Source organism: Sabethes cyaneus, chromosome 2, assembly GCF_943734655.1.
Source record: "Sabethes cyaneus chromosome 2, idSabCyanKW18_F2, whole genome shotgun sequence".
NCBI classification, from domain to species: Eukaryota; Metazoa; Arthropoda; class Insecta; order Diptera; family Culicidae; genus Sabethes; species Sabethes cyaneus.
Genome location: NC_071354.1, coordinates 152,067,489 through 152,087,813, shown reverse-complemented (window position 1 = coordinate 152,087,813; position 20,325 = coordinate 152,067,489). Strand labels below are relative to the sequence as shown.

At 39.9% G+C, this 20,325-nt stretch overlaps 1 protein-coding gene across 1 annotated transcript in view; it reads right to left on the bottom strand.

Annotated features, from left to right (window-relative positions):
* LOC128738312 (nucleosome-remodeling factor subunit NURF301) overlaps nt 1-20,325 on the bottom strand; it is a 36,753-nt gene that overhangs the window by 8,900 nt on the left and 7,528 nt on the right. The window contains exons 3-10 of the mRNA XM_053833349.1: nt 17,619-18,047; nt 13,635-17,548; nt 13,447-13,576; nt 12,969-13,391; nt 12,610-12,906; nt 12,170-12,498; nt 6,398-7,598; nt 6,178-6,332 (exon numbers count right to left, since the gene is read on the bottom strand). Coding sequence (XP_053689324.1) covers nt 6,178-6,332; nt 6,398-7,598; nt 12,170-12,498; nt 12,610-12,906; nt 12,969-13,391; nt 13,447-13,576; nt 13,635-17,548; nt 17,619-17,958 — 6,789 coding nt within the window. The 5' untranslated portion in view covers nt 17,959-18,047. The remainder of the gene's footprint in view (nt 1-6,177; nt 6,333-6,397; nt 7,599-12,169; nt 12,499-12,609; nt 12,907-12,968; nt 13,392-13,446; nt 13,577-13,634; nt 17,549-17,618; nt 18,048-20,325) is intronic.

The window sequence follows — 20,325 nt, the reverse complement described above, 5'->3', positions numbered from 1 at the left end:
TCATCCGTCGGCACCGGGAGACGGGCTCGGCCAAGGACCGTGCTAAATCCGGGCGTCCGCGTTCAGCGAGGACGCCAGCAGCCATCAAGGTGGTGAGGGAGCGGGTTTGTCAAAAAATGAACCGCTCGATCCGGAAGACCGCTGTTGACCTGGATGTGTCGATAGGGAACTGCCCACACCATCATGGCGAAGGACCTGGGATGCAAGCCGTACAAGAAACGCAAGGTTCGCGGGGTAACGAAGGCTACAACGAAGACGAGGCTGGACAGAGCAAAACTGATACTTTCGCGGTACGCTGGTCTGAAGTTCGTGTTTTTTATGAGAAACTCTTCATCTTACAATAGCCGCATAATGTCCAAAATGATCGGCTGTGGGCACCAACGTTGGCCAGCATACCCCTGTCCCACATAAACATCCCGCGGTTTCAGAGCGCCGCGTCGGTGATGGTGTGGGGGCCGTATTCAAGGGTGGAAAGCCTCCACTGGTGTTTATCGAGAAAAACGTGAAAATTAACGCCGCTTACCATAAGACCGAGGTTCTGGAGAAGGTTGTGGCCCCGGCACTTCGTGACCTCTACGGGAAAGATCGATAAGACTTTGTGGCCTCCCAGCTCCCCGGATCTTAATCCTCTGGACTTTTATATGAGGTCGTATATGTAGAGCGAAGCGAATTTCCAAGATCTGGGACGAGATGCTCAGGACAAGGTGCGTGCCGCGTGTGATTCTTTTGAGAAACGTCTCAAGCTCGTCATAAAGCACAAAGGGGGGGGGGGTGCTTCCACCAAATATGCCGTAAAGCTTCTCAATAAACACTGCTTACTGCTTCAATAAAAATTGACTCAGACAAGAATATCCTGTATTTTCATTTTTTAAACACATATTTTATGAAGATTTTCGAATCAACACGGTTTATTTTATGACGATTTTTCTTTTATGCGCCACACGTAAGCCCCATGTAAAAAATTGCTTATGTTATTTCATTTTAACTATTTAACATTCCGTCAAATCAGTTCTGAAATAGAGCTGATTTATTAATTAAATTTATTAGTTTATTAGTTCAGTTTCCAGGGGACTAAACTTTAATATTTCCCGTTTAACTATTTATACAGATTAAACAAAAAAACGTACACAAGATTTTTAGGTATTTTTTTATTATCAACAACTATTTATTTAATTACTATTTGATGGGGCTTTCAACCGTTGGTTGGTTTCAACAACTATTAGTTATGGTAAATAAATTACAAAAAGTGAAAATCATGTAAACATTTTAAAACAATATGAGCTAGGAACCACAAGTTCTCCGAAGGTAATACCAGGTTCGTAGTTCGTTACTTTTTACCAAACTGGGAAATCCTCGGGTTGAACCAAGCTGTCCTGCTCTTTGTACACCGATTTTATTTATTTAATTGTGCTCCCTTAGCCAAGCAAATTTGCAAAAGTTATGCATGAAGCATTTATAAAGCTAGCTATCATCCGTAATATTGCTAAAAGAAGTATTGCTCTATCTTATGTATTTATGACGCATTCCCGTTAATACACAAAAATCGCTGTTTGTGTAGCATTCAGTGTAAATCGGAAGTGCGCCATTAATACAAAAGATTTTTTTTCCTTGTTGGGGACCTTGGACCACTGCGAATACAAAAGATAGAACAACACGTAATTCACAATTCCGTAGATAACGATAAGCTACTTATTGTTAAGAGTTTCGAAATATTACTTGGCTAATGTAGTGCGGTCAAATAAGTAAAAATTAGTAAAATCGGGGCACAGAGAGCGGAATAGCCTTGGTTTGAGCCAACTACTATAACTGGATTTGAAACCAACTTTTCTTCCAGGTCCCGTCTTACGATGTTGTCAGTGGTTTTCGTCATTTGTATGAACGCGAGGAAGAGATATGTTTTTTTGATGGAATGTTTTCGGTTTCACCTTATTCCGGTAGTCATGCAATTGATAAAAATTGTGCGAAATAGCCAGTGCCGTGAATCCAGTGTTGCTACGAATGTCATTTCACTTGCATGAAAGCACAAAAAGTGACATTTCTTATGGAATTCCTATGTATAATTTTATCATTGCTGGTTGGACTCAATTATGCGGGGTATCCACTTTTTCCACTTTTTACTAAAGGTGGAGGAGCGTTTGGTGATGAAGAATGGTAGACTGGATGAATTTGCGAAACTGCGATATGGAGCCAAAAATATATAGCGGAGTTCAATTGCTGAGTGGGACTCTAATCCACAATTTCTCAGTTTGCGCCCAAGTGTTTCCACAATTAAACTATCAGCACACGACACCCTATATTAGATCTCACAACTAGTTTCGATTTCGATCATTCCAGTCTAACCATTGGTGCGCACACCGAAGTGAAAAAAGTGAGAATTCCGGATAAACACTATTGAATAATCGAAACTTCGAATGATCCAATACCTGAATAATCCAATCTAACCTGTAATTTCTTCTTCCATTTTCTCCGTCTATTGTTAACTATCGTTTTGATTACTTTTTAAAAAAAATATTTCGTAAGGCATGACGAAAAAAGAAAAAGACTTTTAAGAATAACTTCCGTGTACATTGGGAAACTAGAACTTTCGGGGATGCGGAAATGTTCTTTGACAAATTGATGCATTCAGGAAAATGTTTTCCGGAAAATTGTTATGCAATCTTGGGAGCTTCCCATTTAGTTTATTACATCAAGTCAACAGTAAAACCTCAGACTTTTGCTTGCAAACAATTAATGCCTTACCAAAAAATAAATGTAAAACCACGTTCTCCGACTCCGATAAAATCACCATACTTACCTTATAGTTCCGAGGTCAGACGACATACGACGTGAAGGATGGATGTACAGCAAGGGAGTACACGCAATGTAAACGCAAGAGAGATGTACACGCAAGAGAGAACACACACCCTAGAGCAAGAAGTAAAGCAGCCACACTAACCCTGCTCCAACGCTTGAAAAAGAACAAAAGAACTAACTCATCTCGCTCCTGGCAATCCTGCATAGCACGTAAATTTGCGTATTTTTTCAACAAAATTGACCTCTTAATCGGAATCGACTCTAGCTGACCGCTGTATAACAGCAGCACACTGCTTTTTCGTATGTTATCAAAACACGCCCCATGTTAGGGAAAATGAATAATTCTGCCTTTAGCTTAAGTTCAATTTTTTTTAGTATTTTTATGAACAAAGAACTAGTTGTAACTCATTCGAATTAATACAACCAACAGTTGTGGCGATACGTGAAAGGTACAGAATACTCACTCTCCGGGTTGCCGGCTCTCGATAGTTCTGCTTCTGTTTTCTCTAAAAGTCGATAGAAATTTTGCTTGCGATGTTTGGCTTTAGAATGAAACGAAGTTTACAAAAACTTAAACGTACTGCTACTACTTTGTGGTTTACAAGAAGAAAACGGGAAAAAATAAATTAAATTATGTCTGATCAATCAAAAATACACCATTTCATCGTGCTTTTCCGTGAGTGTTTTCGCTTATTGGCTCGGAAGAAATTATTCGGTTCAACTAGGCAACAAAGCCGTGAAAGCTACTGCTAGGCTAATTGCACTACTGTTAGTCGTTTTGAAACCGTTTCGTTAAAGAAATGCGGTCCATCATTTCCGATGATAATTTTCACACGAATCCGTAGGTATGGAAATTGATTAAACCAAAGGCATTATCATTTTTGCTATCTTCAAAACGTGCATTTGTTGTTATGGTTTGCTTGCAGTTTTCGTTTTTCATTTTTTTTTCGTAATTAGAGTTCGTCTTTTGCTCTCAGTTAACAGTAAAGCAGCGAATCAGGGTTTCAGTCGAGCTCAAATCGTAAAACAATCGACTGTGATCGCATTTTTTGCAATTTATCTGTTTTTTTTTTCAACAATCTAGAGTGTGGCTTCTTTCCTCTTGCTTAGTTTCTTGATAATCGGTTCGATCGAAGGGCAATTGTAATCAAAAGAAAGAGTGAAAGCGAGAAGTTTTTTTTGTATTGTTTAATATGAAAAGCGTCGGATTTTATTTTTACTTTTCTTCCTTTCTCTTCAATATACATGTAATTTAAGCTTAGTCAAGTTACAATTGCTGATTGAGTTTCTAATTGCAGATAGGAAAATCAAATTAAAAACTGTGATTAAGCCTAGTTTGAAACAGTTGCTCGTTTGTTCGAATTTTACTTTGAGTAAAGTAGGCAATTATTCATTTAAATAATAAGTTATAACACGAACGAAAACAGAATCATTTGAAAAGATTCATTTAAATTAAAGGAAAGTTTTGCACATCTAACTTTCCTGCATCGAATGTACGTTTACTGTTTGTTATTCCCGATGTTTTAATGCACAATGAATAGGTATATTTTCAATATTTAGCCGTTTCAGGCTAGCTGAATCGCACGTTTTTATTTTTTCATCATCGATAATTTAATTTATTTTTTCTCTTTCTTTCAAACAATTTGTTGTTGATATTCTATACACGTCTTATAAAGTTGTGTGTTTGTATATCTGTATGAGTGTAATAAATTTTATAAACTCTACTTTTGCTGTTGTTTTGCTTGATTTGCTTACGCCCTATCACTAGGTAAGTGTAATTAGTTAAACACTAATCGATTGTTGTTTTGTTATCCTTTGATACTCAGGAAATGGATATTGACTTCTCGTGACTACTAGGTATATGTGTTTACGATCAATTAAATTGTAATGCCTCTCTGGGACGTGCTTAACAGTTCTACTAGTAAGTCTATAACGTTTTATCTTTTATATGTCGGAACATACAGGACCCAAGTTCAAAAGATTCAGTAAAAAAATCATGCAGGGTTTCCGGCACATAGTGGAGGAATGATTAACGAAAATTAAAATCGAAAGAATATGTGAAAAAAAGTAAATGCTGTTCTTTTAGTTCAGTCTTAGATGCACAAGCATATACCGTCATGGAATTCAAACTCTCAATTGAATTTTACACAAAATAACATATTTCTTTCGGAAGAATGTAACAGGTACCGGTAATTAGATAGAGAAATAAGTGGAAAATGTCAAGTGTAGCAAGGAAGTGGCAGATGTTTTTATCATATTTATCACGATCATCACGATTGTGAGGAAATCTACAATTTAAGTTTCGATGACAATTAAAAAACGTAATGAAGTGAAACATTGAAGATTTTACCAAAATTGCAAGCAAATTGCAAACCGATTTTTTCATCAACAATTAGTATCATTACATCGTAATACGAATAAATACGATATCAATGTGTCAAGTATTTTCAATATCGCGTCGCTAAATAAAATTTAGTTAATTAATAAAAAATATATTGCATCATTTTAGAAAAATACCGATGCAATTATTCAATTCAAAGTCATACAATGGTTTAGGGCATTAAAAATGTCCCTTTAAAAAGTCAAATGTTACATTCTGCCATCTGCATTATCTTTGCACCGTACAATGTGCAAGAGGGAACTTAAGTGTTAAGGTACACAATCGGTGATGTCACACAAATCTCATTTCACAATTCTGTTGTTCAATTCAAAATTTTCAGTTTACACAGCCCTCTCAATTTTCGTTTGGTAGCACGCATTTGGTAAAGTATGGATCAAATATAAGAATACACGGAAGTAATCACAGGGAAAATCGTGCTAACCAAGGACAACACAGGAAACAATATCATGCTACTAAACGGATTAAATTAAAAGATATAATTAGGTACATATTGTTCAAAACTTTTTTCGTTTCCCTGATTGCTATTCGCTGGTCAAAAAATATAAATTAGAATAGAATTTTATCATAATTGGTATGGTTTGTCAAGATAGTGTAAAAATAAAAACAAACTTTAAACTGTAAACCTACACGATACAAAATGACCCTGGTTCGTGAACCCAATTAAAACTTTGAAATTCTCCATGTTTTGTTTCCGTGCTCACCGTGGCCTCTGGTAGCACGACTGCTTTTCGCCAACTTGAGTTGTTTTAGAATTTGTTGAAGCTATTTCCTAATATATACAATACTGGTAAGGACACTATATACAAAAAACTAGTCCTAATCGCAAAGTGTGTGAAGAATACAGTCCTTTCTAGTTGGTGAAAAGCAACCATGTTCACACCAACATGTCTATAGCATTATGTGTAACCACACGAAACAGCCGCGAACGGATTCGGTTGAGGAAAAGCAGTACGAAACAATACATAAATCTAAAAACGACTTACTTGCTGGTGGAGCTGTATCTGAGTGGTACCGCCCTCATGCTTGATTTGTACTGGCGCCAACGGAGGAGGTTGTGTGGCCGCCTGTTGTGACGGTTGAATAGCCAGATATATTTTCGTTGGTCCGAGCACTCCTTGTTTTCCATTCGATTCTTGTGCTGAAATTTGAAACCAATTTCCATTAATCGATAGACACTAAAAAGTAATTGCAATAAACACTAACCTTTTAACAACTGCTGCTTAACCTGTTGCTGCACCAAAGCCGACTGTTGTGGAGTAAACTCGGATCCATGCAGACCTTGTAGTACTATTCGTGGTCCTTGCTGTGTTTGGATGACTTGTGCTGTAACACACTTAATAACGGTTCCGGGTGGCTGGCCTTGCAGCAATGTTTGCTCCACGGGATCTAAAGTTTGCTGTTGTGGTTGCTGCTGCTGAGCCAGTTGCTGGAAGGTAGTTGCATGTGAACCTCCGGATGTGTTTAGCGTCTGTTGGATCGGTTGTTGTTGTTGGACGACTTGTTGGATGGTTGTTTGCTGAATCGGTGCAGCTTGAACTTGAATTTGTTGCACTGGTTGCGGTTGAGGCGTAGGCTGGGCCGGAGGATCGACCGCATTCGCCAGAGGAATGATTTGAGCCGTTCCATTTGGCTGTGTTTTGATGTGGGCTACCACTTGTGCTTGATTATTGCCCAGCGGACGTATAAGAACCTGCTGGCCGTTAAGATTAGCCAGCTGAAGTTTACCACTAGATAGTTGTTGCGTTAGACTCTGTCCCTGGGTCAGCGCTGGGGACTGTGTTTGGATTGCTTGTAACTGCGGTTGTGATTGCGGCTGTTGAATTTGTATTTGTATTTGCTGCGGTTGCTGGACTTGCTGCTGCGGGGCCGCCACTATTTGTTGCACTTTCTGAACTTGTTGCACTTGTTGCTGTACCTGCTGAATTTGCTGATTCTGCTGTATTTGAATAGGTTGATTGCTGATTATCTTTTGCCCGCTAGCCGCATTTAATATTATTCTCTGTCCACCAATCATAATCTGCTGACCAGGAGTAGCAACAATCTGTTGTACTACCTTCTGACCACCTGCTGGATTGATAATTATCTGTTGGGGCGTTCCAGGGCTAGTATTCTGGATTAGGATTTGTTTCTGCACCGTTTGGCCTGTCGGCGTGGTGGCCACCAGTACCTTTTGTGTCTGCACCGGACTCTGAGTCGAACTTTGCTCGACGACTACTTTTTGACCGGTACCTTGCAACAACTGTTGGAGATTCGACTGAGACATAACTTTCTGCACTTGACCGTCGCCGGTGGTAATCAACTGTCCACTTGACGTGATAATCTTTTGGACCGTGCCCTGCTGATTATTGATGATAATTTTCTGTGGCGTTGCCGCTTGCTGCGTGCTTGTACTGGTTGCTTGGACCTAGAAATTTTAAAAGTTTCGGTAACATTACCATTATGACAAAAACGTAACATTGACATTATGACAAAAACGTAAAATCTCAAACAGCTAGCTACCGTAATGGCGCCAGTTCTACGGTATTGGAGCTCCTTTAGATAATTTGCATAAAAATGCTTACCGGTTGATGAACGGCATACGTTAACTTGAGAGTTTGAGACTAAACAAAAATAATAAATTAGGTTGGATTCAAGGTGAGTCTTGACTAACCTTGGTTGGGTTATCTTTCACAAAACCAATTCGCTTTCGAAAATAGTTGAAACCACCGCGTAAATTCCAAAATTCGCGTAAAAAACCGCGTAAATTTGAAATTACGCATAAAAATAGTCGCGTAAAAATCGAGGCGCGTGAAAACTGACTTTACAGTAAACGAATATAAACGATCTATGAGGAGGGATAATTTTAACATTCTCACAAAATTATTTACGTACAGGACATCAACTTGGTCTAAGCTGAATCGTAACAAATAGTCTCTAAGTTGTTGACGGGGAAACTCTCACTTTTTCCTAAAAATGAGGTAGACGAATTCGCAAGTTTAAAAACTTGGCGTTGCGGTCGTGAGAAACTAAAGCGAGCTTACATGTGATTGGTCGATTCGCTAACTATTGACAGTGCGTTATTTATGCTTATTTCACTAGTAATTTGACAAATTCCTTTTAAATTTTCTACATCAATCAATGCATAGAAAAATGTCTGATTGATTAACGTAAAAAGCAAAGCCTTGGGTATAAACGTCTGTAAAACTTGACATCCACGGCGCGATCAGTACTGCAACGCGAGAAGTGTTGGGTACTCCTGCTGCAGCCACTTCTAGTGAATGGTTAGACGCAGATTGCCAACGAGTGACTGATAAGAAGAATCGAGCCAGAAGTTGCAACTGTGACATTCCAGAGCAGAGATCCCGAAATGTTACTGTGTTACCTGACTCACTGCGAATATGTGTTGTGTTCGCGGGATCGTGTTGGTTAGAAAGGTTTCGAAAAATATCGCCCTTGTATCGAAAACATCGTTAATTTTGATCACTAATAGCGAATTCATAAATTAACCTGGCTCAGGTCGATTAGCACTCAGTTTTAATCGAAGTGCTGCCAAAGCGTTCATAAATTAACCGAGATTGCATTTCGGTTAAACTGACAGCATTCAGTTTGAAGCGCAGGTTAAAACTGTCTAGCATTACGGTTTACGGGTCGATCTGTCAAACTGCCCGTATCGTTCATAAATTTCGGGTTCGAGTTAGCACGAACCCAGGTTAATTTATGAATTCGCTATAAAGTTATATTTTCAATGCCAGTAGTACGCAATAATTTTATTGGGAAACTGAATTGTTATTTGTGCAATTTTTTACAAATTAAATGCAATAACAAAAGCACAATTTATTTTAGCTGCATATGCGTTATAAACGAATACAACGGTAGATTACCTTTTTGTTGCAAAAACACGTACCGTGAACGTACCATATTCTGCGCAGTTCCTAATTCTGCGCATTTTTCTTAATATATGTATTTTTCAACATTGTGCAGAATATATGTATTTTTCAACATTGTGTTATTTTTTTATAAATGCCTGTTGAATATTACGCTATTATTCACAACAGGGCCATAATATTTGACAGCGAAATAAATTAAACTGAAACTGAAAGTATTTTATATGTCAGAAAACAACGCCGTTAGCGCCAACGCTAAAACTGTCATTCTTGAAAATTAACAAATTTATGATCGAAATTCCTTACAGTGATCAAATTACCCAGCATAGTTAGAAAGAATAATTAGTTTTAGTCATGTTTTAGACAAAAAGAGTGATTGCATGCAATTGCTTTCCTTAGAAAAATGCGATGCAATAATGCGCAGATTTAGGCACAGATTTTTTATTCATGTTCCAAATTCTGCGCAGTAAAGTATCCTACGAATAAATCGCGAAAGAATACGCAACCTCAACCAAATGGCTGAGGTATAGAGGCATGAAAATTTAAAGTAGAATCTTTAACTTGCATTAATTGGCATCCTGTGCTGTGTCTCGGTGTCCGAACCTACGAGCGCCAATTCATGAAACCATGTCTTCTATTTTTTTAAATGTCCAACCTCATGGGGCTGTCAGAGAGTGGGGAAGTGGTTTCTAAATGAAAACACAATTATTAGTATTAGTCTAAAGTGTAATGTTCAGTATGCAGAAAACCCAAATTAATTCGTCCTTCACGTTATCGAGCATAAAATATTTAAAATGAGGCAATCAAAATGATAACAATATTCCTTTGCCACCCGAACAGCATAAGAAGGCCGGATGATGGATCTAATTATGGTAATGGCTAATGCCGGATTTTTTGGTGTGCTTTCAGCGTATAAAGACATAAACAGCATGGCAGGAGTATTTATTTTCACTTTTTGGGTGCGCAGAATTAGGAGCAAACATGCGCAGAATTAGGAACATGGACAAGAGAGTGCGCAGAATTAGGCACTGTGGATAAGTTTACAAAACGAAAAATATACTCAATTGTTGGTCGACTTTAAATTCCCATATTTTTTACCAGGTATTATAGACCGTAGCACTACACGTTGCTGCTATCCACGTTGTTAATTTAAATCTAGAATACTTAGAATAGCGGAAGAATCATAAAAATGTCTTAACTGCGCAGAATATGGTACGTTCACGGTATATTCGCAGTAGGTCAGGTAAGACAATAGAGCTGCCGAAAATAGACTTCACTGTCGTTAGCACTGAGATCGCGTTCTTGCGGAGGCCGACAATTGCTTCGAAAGGTACGATACGAGAAGTTTCTTCTTCAATACGATCAATAGAATCAGGAACCGGATCGTACCAACTCCTGTTGTGTGTAACGGTAAGGAAGGGAACCTCATTACCGAAATATCAGAGGTGGCTAAGCATTGGAAACAACATTGAACAAGATTAACAATTAACGATTAACAGAAATAGAACAACGATTCAGGATGATGGACAAGCTGTGGATTCACCAACTCTGGACGAGCAATATTTATATTTTTAAGTGTGTTTTTCTGTAATATACGTAGTTTATGAAGTACCGTGAACGTCCCATATGCTGCGCAGTTAAGACATTTTTATGATTCTTCCGCTATTCTAAGTATTCTAGATTTAAATTAACAACGTGGATAGCAGCAACGTGTAGTGTTACGGTCTATAATACCTGGTAAAAAATATGGGAATTTAAAGTCGACCAACAATTGAGTATATTTTTCGTTTTGTAAACTTATCCACAGTGCCTAATTCTGCGCACTTTCCTGCCCATGTTCCTAATTCTGCGCATGTTTGCTCCTAGTTCTGCGCACCCAAAAAGTAACAATAAATACTCCTGCCATGCTGTTTATGTCTTTATACGCTGAAAGCATACCAAAAATCCGACATTAGCCATTACTATAATTAAATCCATGATCCAGCCATCCGGTGCTGTCCAGGTGGCACAGGAATATTGTTATCATTTTGATTGCCTCATTTTAAATATTTTGTACTCAATAACATAAAAGGGCGAATTGATTCAGGGTTTCTGCACATTACACTTTACACTAGTACTAAAAATTGTGTTTTCATATAGAAACCACTTCCCCACTGCCTGACAGTTCCATGAGGCTGGACATTTAAAACAATCAGAAGACATGGTTTCATGAATTGGCGCTCGTAGGTTTGGACCCCGAGGCACAGCACAGGATTCCAATCAATGCAAGTTAAAGATTCCAATTGAATTTTCATGCCTCTATACCTCATCCATTTGGGTGAGGTCGCGTATTCTTTCGCGATTTCTTCGTAGGATATATTACTGCGCAGGATTTGGAACATGAATAAAAAATCTGTGCCTAAATCTGCGCATTATTGCATCGCATTTTTCTAAGGAAAGCAATGCATGCAACCACTCTTTTAGTGTAAAACATGACTAAAACTAATTATTCTTTCTAATTATGCTGGGTAATTTGATCATTGCAAAGAATTTCGACCATAAGTTTGTTAATTTTCTAGAAGGACAATCTTAGCGTTGGTGCTAACGACGATGTTTTCTGCCATATAAAATACTTTCAGTTTCACGTTAAATTATTTCGCTGTCAAATATTATGGCCCGTTTGTGAATTATAGCGTAATATTCAACAGATATTTATAAAAAAAATAACGCGATGATCATAAATATGCACAATGTTAAAAAATTGTAATATATAGAAAAATGCGCAGAATTAGGAGCTGCGCAGAATTAGGAGCGGTCACGGTACTTTAATTATCAGACACATTGGTAGAACCAGAACTCACAGGAACTGACATAATTGGTGGGTCCCAAATTTATGCGTGTGAAAAAATCTGTGATTCTGGCATCTATGCATACGACGACTGACTTGCTAGACCAGCATTGTACCTCGAAGCTAACAAAGCCACCGCAATCGATTGATGCAAATATCTCCAAAATCTATTGAAAAATAGTTGCATTTTAAGCGTGCATAATGTAACCACATGTTCATTTCTCTTGCTTCTGAAGTGCACCCCAATATAGAAAGCAAAAATATAATTCTACGCTAAAAACCTACCTTCTGCACAACCTGCTTCTGGATGATTTGCTTTATCGGTTGCCCGCCCTGACTCCTAACGACAATTCCGGCCGGTTTACTCAAAATCTGTTGTGGAGCAGCGGGTGAGCTAACTACCGTGGTTGTTGTTTGTTGCTGTTGTTGTTGTTGCACTTGTTGAACAACTTGCTGCTGCTGTTGCTGGGCCTGGGTCTGAACTGTACTAGCCGAAGACGCCGAGGTAGCTGCTGACGTTGCGGAAGTGTTGGCATGGCCAGCAGCTACCTTCGTAATAATCTTTTGACCAACTTTGGTGGCAATTGTTTGCTTACTAGCAGCCGGGCTCGATCCTTGAAAAAAATTACAAGTAAGACGATTCGAAAATACCACCGATCAGGTAATCACCGTGAACGGGGTACTTTCCTCTTTATTTGCTAAATTAAAAAGCATTGCTAACATACCAGGTGCAGCACTGAGTACGTGCAACTTTCCATCGGCCGTCTGAATCAGCTGCTGGCCCGGATTAAGACCACGAACGCTGACCTTTCCATCGGGACCTCGAATGATTTGCACCTTCTGTGGACCATCAGGCTTCGAGGAATTGGTCGATTGTTGTGCTTTCTGCTGCGTTGAAGTCGAAGATGGTGACGACCGTGCAGGTTGTGTGATATTTTGCTGGATTATCTTTGTCGTTCCATCAGGATTTTTAACAATGATTCGACGTTGAACAACCGTTTGTTTTGCCGGTGTGGCACCATCTGTAAGAACCGATATGACACTACATGCTCAACCTTGACGAAATATGTAATTAATTTCTTACCCTGCTGCTGCTTCAGTTCCATAGCTCGCTTCTGGTTATGAGCGGCACGCTGTATTCGCAACTGTTGCTCCATTTTTTCGGTAATTTCCTCACGTGACGCTTTGCTGGAAATTACGGCTGATTTGCTCACCGCACTGGAGCCGGAGGCACTGTTACCATTGCTGGTAGGAGTTGATGAGTTTGAGGAATCGGCTGATGAAGTTGAACCAGCATGTCGCGTGGGCGGTAGTTTTCCGGTAGTGGTTCGGGTTACCGGCTGAACCTGAGTGGCGGCAAGTTTTTCCTGCTTCTCGCCGTAAAGCTTAATCTCCCAAAGTTCAAGCTTGTCTTCGTCTATCCATTCCTCCGAAACTTGCGGTTCAGTTTGTTGTGGAGATTCGGCACGTTTTCGTTTACGCAAACCGGACCGGATAGATTGTACTTCTGTAAAAAACAAAACGATTAATAACTAAGGAAAACAAAACAAGGAAAGCATTACCTCTGACAGTTTTTGGTAATTCCAATGGAATTACAACTTTCCTCCTGAGGTATTGTATACGTTCGTTGAAAACTCCTGCATACCGGTGTTTAAGAATTTCCAGTGACATTATTTCAGACTCGGTTGTGACCTGTTAGGGAAACAAGGCATTAATTTGCTAGTATTTAACACATTAAAACTTGACATACCTGATGCTTTCCATCGCTGGTTGCAGGCTTCATCGCCATATCGTCCCACCGCAGGCAGGTCCAGAGAATGCGCAGCTGCAGTGCCACAGCAGACAACGTCGACAAGTTTAACGTTCGGTACAACCAGCACGTCTTGAACATCGGTCTTGCACACGGATAAGGCCACACCGAATTATTGTTCTTCGCCATATGATGAAAGCCCGCCACGGGCAATCGACCCCCAGAACGGCTCAACTTTAGCAGCTCATGTCGCGGTAGAACCATTATTGAAGTTGTCATCTTGCGAGTGTGGAAGTAATTCACCACTGGATACTTTGGTTTGGTTAGTTTGTTTCCAGCTTTTATCTTGCTTTCAACGCTGGTTATTGGCGCAATCGATGAACGAAGGCAGATCTTACCTTTAGTTGAAGTAACTGAATAAATTCGCACGCTTCCATCGGGAGCCATTTCTTTCTCTTCAGGTTCTTCCTTTTTTATGCTACGAGAAGGGGCAGTAAACCTGCGATTGGGTTTGCGTTCTTTCTTCGGCAAAGCCAACTGTTCCTCCTTAACCTTAGCTTCTGTTTCCTCCACCAGTGTCGCCGAGCTATTTTTACTACATCGCGGTCGACCACGCCTCGTTGTGCGCGGTTCGTCACAGGAATTTTCCGAAATTGAATTCGAATTTTCATTCATTTTAAAGCTGTCGTCAACTCGTTCTGTTGATCCGTTTAGTTCTGCTTCATTCTCTGTGCTAACAATTTCCTCTTTGACTACCATATCAGGGGCAGGAACTTCTTCAGTTTTAATTTCCATCTCATCAGTTACGTTGTTGTTGTGTTCTTCCTCCGTTTTAGGCGGAGCCATCGAATCAACCAACTCTTCGTCGTACTCGATAAGATTGCGATGAGCACGCTCCCAATCATCAAGCACGGCACGGTACCGATTCATAGAAAAACGAGCTAACAACCCCTGGAAATCATCCGACTTACTTTCGGTAAGTTTTTGCTCCAAGATAGATTTCGCTGTACCGCCAATAGCAGAAGTCGTTGTTGGGCGATTATCAAGGCTTTGTAATTTTTTTAACAAGACAGTCAATTCTCCAATGATCTTTTCTTTTTGCATACAAGCCGGCGAGTAGCATGCACCAGTTTGGCAGCCAAGAGAATAGCATTTATATTGTTTCGAGATACGATCCATCTGTAGATATTTCGCTCGTAAAGGTATAATTTGCTTGTACAAGGAGCTCAATTGTTCACCATTTTGGCTACACTGTTGTTGATTAGATTGCAGCTGATGTGCTTTGCTAGTCGATCCATTTTTGCAGTTAATGATAGCTTGCAGTTGCTTTTCGGCGCATTCACCTGGTCGCACATTATTAACATCCGCTTTTTGTATGACGTTGACGCTGATGTCATCTTCGTCCTGCTTGACTTTCGCAATTTTCCTCTCCTCCTCTTCTTTGAGCGCGACACGTTTTTCTAGTAAACTGTCTAAGATTGCACATTTTTTTGCGATCTTTGGATACAATATTCTACCGCCGGGTGTGGATAGAGCTTTAGAGACGTCGATTTCTCCGTACTTTTCCAGCACCGGAAATGTTTCCAACTGATTGAAACTTTCCACAAGTTGATTATTCAAGCTATCGTTATCTGTGAGAAAATCTAAGTCACTACTTCCATCCACACACGCTCGATATGCAGTATATGTTTTTTCGTCCAGCTTTAGGAGTTTTTTATGAACTTCGGCAACAATCGGCACCAAAATATGGGAGGGTGCTATTTTTTCCTGGCTGACTTTTGCTGTCTTTCGTCTGCCCAGTGCCATCCATACCCAATCCCATTGACCATGAATTCGATATTCTTCGCCTTTTTGTTTCCAAACCTGATGTTTTAAGCCCAACGAATATTTTACAAAGTTGAAAGTCATTCTGTTCCGCTCCTCCTCATCATCTCGTTCCCGCTTTTCTCGTTTCTCTAACTTTTTCTTTTCTTCTCTTTCTGCTGATGTTATGCGATACATTCTTGTGTGACCCAATTGTTCATGCCACACACTGGCAAACACCACTCCTCTCATGCATGCTTGTAAAATACATATGATCCTTGCGAAATCCTTGGCTTTAGTACACGAACTAATAGCACTGATCCAAGTCTTGCGAAGCTTGGTCCAGTTTTGATGCAGGAAAGGTGAAGCAGTGGCTTGTTCCAGAGCAATGATAGTCTGCTTCAAGGTAGAAATTATTTGCGCCTGGGTGCTGTACATTCCGCCTCCTAGCCACTTGAACTCTGAAGCCTGTGTTAAGGAAAACTTGTGCGATAGATGTCGCTTTTTATCACGTTCCTCGTTTCGTTGCGGTTTATTTAGAGCAATCGGATTGATGCTATACTGGTTGACGTACATTTTAAACCCGTTCTCCATGCCAAGTTTAAAGTACATAGTTCCGTTCGATATCTGATTCAAACGATTACGGGTTAACCGTGATTCATCATCCTCCTTGATCAAGTTTTTCTTCTTGTCTTCTTGGGCAAGGATACGCGGTCCCAAAGAGCCCGTCTTAGATCGAGTTACATGTTTCTCATCTGTATTCTTATCATCATCTTTGCTACCAGATAAGTTGGAATCGCTGCCATCTTTTGATTTGTCGTCTGCATCACCATTCTCCCCGGCCTCACCTGTTTCATCAACTTCTATTTGGTCATCGTTTTTTTCTTGCAACTTCGCTAGACGCTGGTTGTCCAACTCAAAGTAAGATTTTTTGCCTCCTTTATGCTGATTAGTGATACTTTCCGTAAGAGCCATTTGGCGAATAATTTCATCCCGGCGGTCTTCAAACTCTTTACATAAATGAGCTTCATATTCCACAGCATCCAGTTTTGATAACAGAAGCTTGAATTGTTTTTCTGTGCTGAAATACCACACCTTGGAAGAGTCTTCATTTTCTATGAAAATTCGTCGACCAATGAACCAATACTTTCGTCCATGTCGATCATAACCCAGCAGTTCTTGGCGACATAACATGCCTTGTTTCTCCTGCATTGATATGCAATCAATGACACCCGATACCTTATGCAACTTGCACAAATTGCACTGCCAATCCTCATTTGGCACATCAACCAATGGAGGATCAACACATTCAAGGTGAAAAACAGCCGGACATGTTTCACAACACAGGAGATCGCCCAGTCTATGACAGATACGACAATGATCGTCGTAATGGATCGGACCTTCCTGTAGCATATCGTCCCGAACGGTAGTCGTGATTAAAAACTGATCGGTCAAAAACTGCAACACTTTGAGTCTTTGCTCTGGTGTTACAAATGGGTACTCATTGTTACTGAGTACGGATAGCACTTCCTGATCTAACCCGGAATCACTTTCAATATAACTTCGCAGCACTTCTGGCCACGTTAAAGAGTCTATTAAATAAAGCGCAATGTTGACACTATCTTTCTGATCGAGTGGTGCGAAATGCGTTTGCTGAGAGTCCTCCTCGCGCAGGATAGCCTTCAGAAGCATTATATGTATTTCTGTAAGTAGCGGACTTTGATCATCGCACATAATTGCTGCACAAAAATCTTCCAACCGAAACGGCGACAACCGTACCAAGTGACGAAACCGCCGAATAATTTCATAAATTGAGGTACATTTGAGCACTATCTCATTCGGTACCAATAGATCTTCTGAAGACGCCGGTAATTCCAGTGGGGGATAGTCACGTTCCTGAAGCCAAACCGGATCGGGTGAGGGCTCCTTCATACAACCACCAACGGTGGATGTGCTGAAACTGTGTATCGAAAAATCGGAATCCGACTCATTTGCCAGGCTATCGTCGGAATCACTAGCAGAACGCATCGAGTCATCGTAAGCATCACTTTTATCACTGTCATCGCCAAAGTCCGATCCGTAGTGATATTCAGACTCATGGTATGTATAATCTAAAGGTAGACCATATTAGAGAAAGTTTAGAAATCAAGTCTAAGAAGAAATCAATGAAAATGTACTCACTTTTTCGACTGTTGCTGCCTCTACCCCGAGTACTGGCGGAGCCTCTGCCCTTGGGTGTTGCTTTGGCTGCACGGGGCGTTTTAGCTGGTACAGACCGGCGCGATGTAGATGGACGGCTCTCCTCGCTACCTTGCGGTGAGGAGGCCCGCGATGCCGATGGTGTGCTGAACCGCGAATCGCTGCCTTCTTTGCACAAATATTTGGGCTTTTTTAGCAGGTGATACTGAAATTTGGCCTTTGGACGTTCCATCGAAGCCGACTGTGATTTGGGCGGTCGACCTCGCCGTTTGCCCGTGGAAGGACCCTCCCCGGCTGCGGCGTTCGATCTACGACCGCTCATTTTGACTACGTCCGAAGATCGTTTTGCGCCACGCGGAGATTTGATGTTTCGTTTCAGATTTGAAGTTTTCTACAAAAAATTGGGGTTTTCTGCAAAATAGAAAACAATTTAAGAAAATTGTTATATGTTTATACACGACAGTAGGTTATTGATCATCTGAAGAAATTAGATATATTGACTTATAATCAAATGTCGTTTGTGTTTGTGCAGTAGGTGATACGTTGAGCGCTGCACTTTCCACTGAATAAAAAAATGTTTTTGGTATAGTTGCTTACTACTGCCTACAATTCGATCCTTTAGCACACGCGTTTAGATGAAACAGCTCGGAATATATTTAGGTACTTTGGGAAGTTTACCTACTTATACTCTATGACGTAGGTAGCATTAGTAATACAGTGGTAACCCGATTTTGTCACTCCCCGATTTTGTCACTCCCGATTTTGTCACGTTTTTGACCCGATTTTGTCACCCCCGATTTTATCACGTTTTTTACCCGATTTTGTCACGCTTTTGATTTATCAAAAGCTTAGTATGTCAAATGTGTTAAAACACTGTGAAAAGAATTGTGTTCAACAAGTTGATTATCGTGGAGTTTCCACAAAAGTTGTTTCTTATCTCCACAACTATAATAGCTAGAAGGTTACTTTCTTTGGCAAAGTTCTTTATAATAATCTTCTCAAAAGTTTTGTAGAACATTTTTTTGCTCTATCTCTTACTGCTTGAAAAATAAATTTTCTATCTTACTTTTAGGGGGGTTAATCAAAGAATCGTTCATACCATAAGAAAGAGCTTCTTACGCTGTGAAATTTCTCTGAACATAGTTAACCAGTATAATCAACCATTTCAGCGCAATTAAAAAACGCGTGTTTTCATACCTTTGGGAGTGCTGTGAAAAGGTGACAAATGTCCACAGAGAGGTAGAAGGAAGTGCGACATGTCCTAAAAGTGATCAGAATGAAGTATATGTAGTTCGTTCTAAGTTATCTGCAAAAAAAAAATTGAAAAAATACCCGATTTTGTCACTGTCCCGTTTTTGTCACCCCTAAATTCATCATGGGGGTGACAAAATCGGGTCATTACTGTATAACAAACTGGCTGAGTGCCCGATCTTACTCGAGCCCCCTTTGTCTCTCAGCCAAACATCCTGCTATAGTAACATATGTTTCTAAGAATGCAAGAAACAAAAACCTTGTTCGTGTTCCTTATTTGAACGGTTCAACTCCCCTTGTTAGCTCTTCCCCCGGTTGTCCCTCATCTACTTATAAAACTATCTTCTTTTCGGATATCCCTAAAAAGAGACATGAAGCATTCTTTGCTTATTTGAACCACCACCTTGTCAAAGACCACCCCGTTTAGATCCCCCTCTTGTCTCTCTGCTATTTGCACATCTGTTATCCATCCCCAACACATTTTTGTATTCCAGCCAGTATTTTTGTATCTCTTTTCTTTTCGAAAATCCTTATTGAAAGAGAAAAAAGCAAAACCTTGGGCTTAAACGTCTTTCTAAGACTTGATCCTTCTTTGTCGACAGACTTCGCAGCCGGCTGTTAGATAGAGTACAGGACAATTACTAGGCTGGTGCAAAGGTCCTACTCACTCTATCTAGCAAGCACCGCCAAGCTAAGATTCGAGCATACGACGACTGGCTTGTTAGACCACCATCGTAACCGAAGCTAACTGGGCGGTTTTAATGAAAGAAAAACAAGCCTTCTGCTTGTCTTTAATCTTCCCATTAGACGAGTGCCCCCATTTTCGCATCCCTCTCCCTATTGTCATCCTACCACTTGACAACGATCTTCGGTCCAAATGTGAGAGAAAAACTGCCTATAATCGCATATCAGTCCCGATATGCAATATCATCGAGTTGAGAAAAGAGCGTTTGAAGGTATTTTTCTTGTTTTGGTTATGTCACCTGTTGAGCGCAGTTTATTCCTATTTTTTCGACATAATATAATGAAACAGACCTTTAATATAACTTATTTATCAAAACATTGCATTTTTTTGTGAAAATTGCAATGAAAAATAAGGTATAGACTGATGTGTGATTACTTAGGCCATCGAGTAGCTAAATAATCACATATCAGTCTCAGCTCTTCTCAGTCGCAACCGTTCTGTGATAGAAATAGTTATGCTACGAATAGCATTTTTTCTCAGCTTTCCAATGGTGGTCTTAAAATGAAAATCGGTTGAGGTGCTCATGGTAAATACGGCAATTTTTGTCATAAAATCCAATAAAGTGACCAAATCCCAGATGACCACCAAAAAATTTAATTTTTACTTCAATTTTTACATTTCAACCTGTTCTTCTTTACAGAACTATGCTATTTGTTAGTTGTTTCATTGCAAATTTAGGAAACATTCCACGAT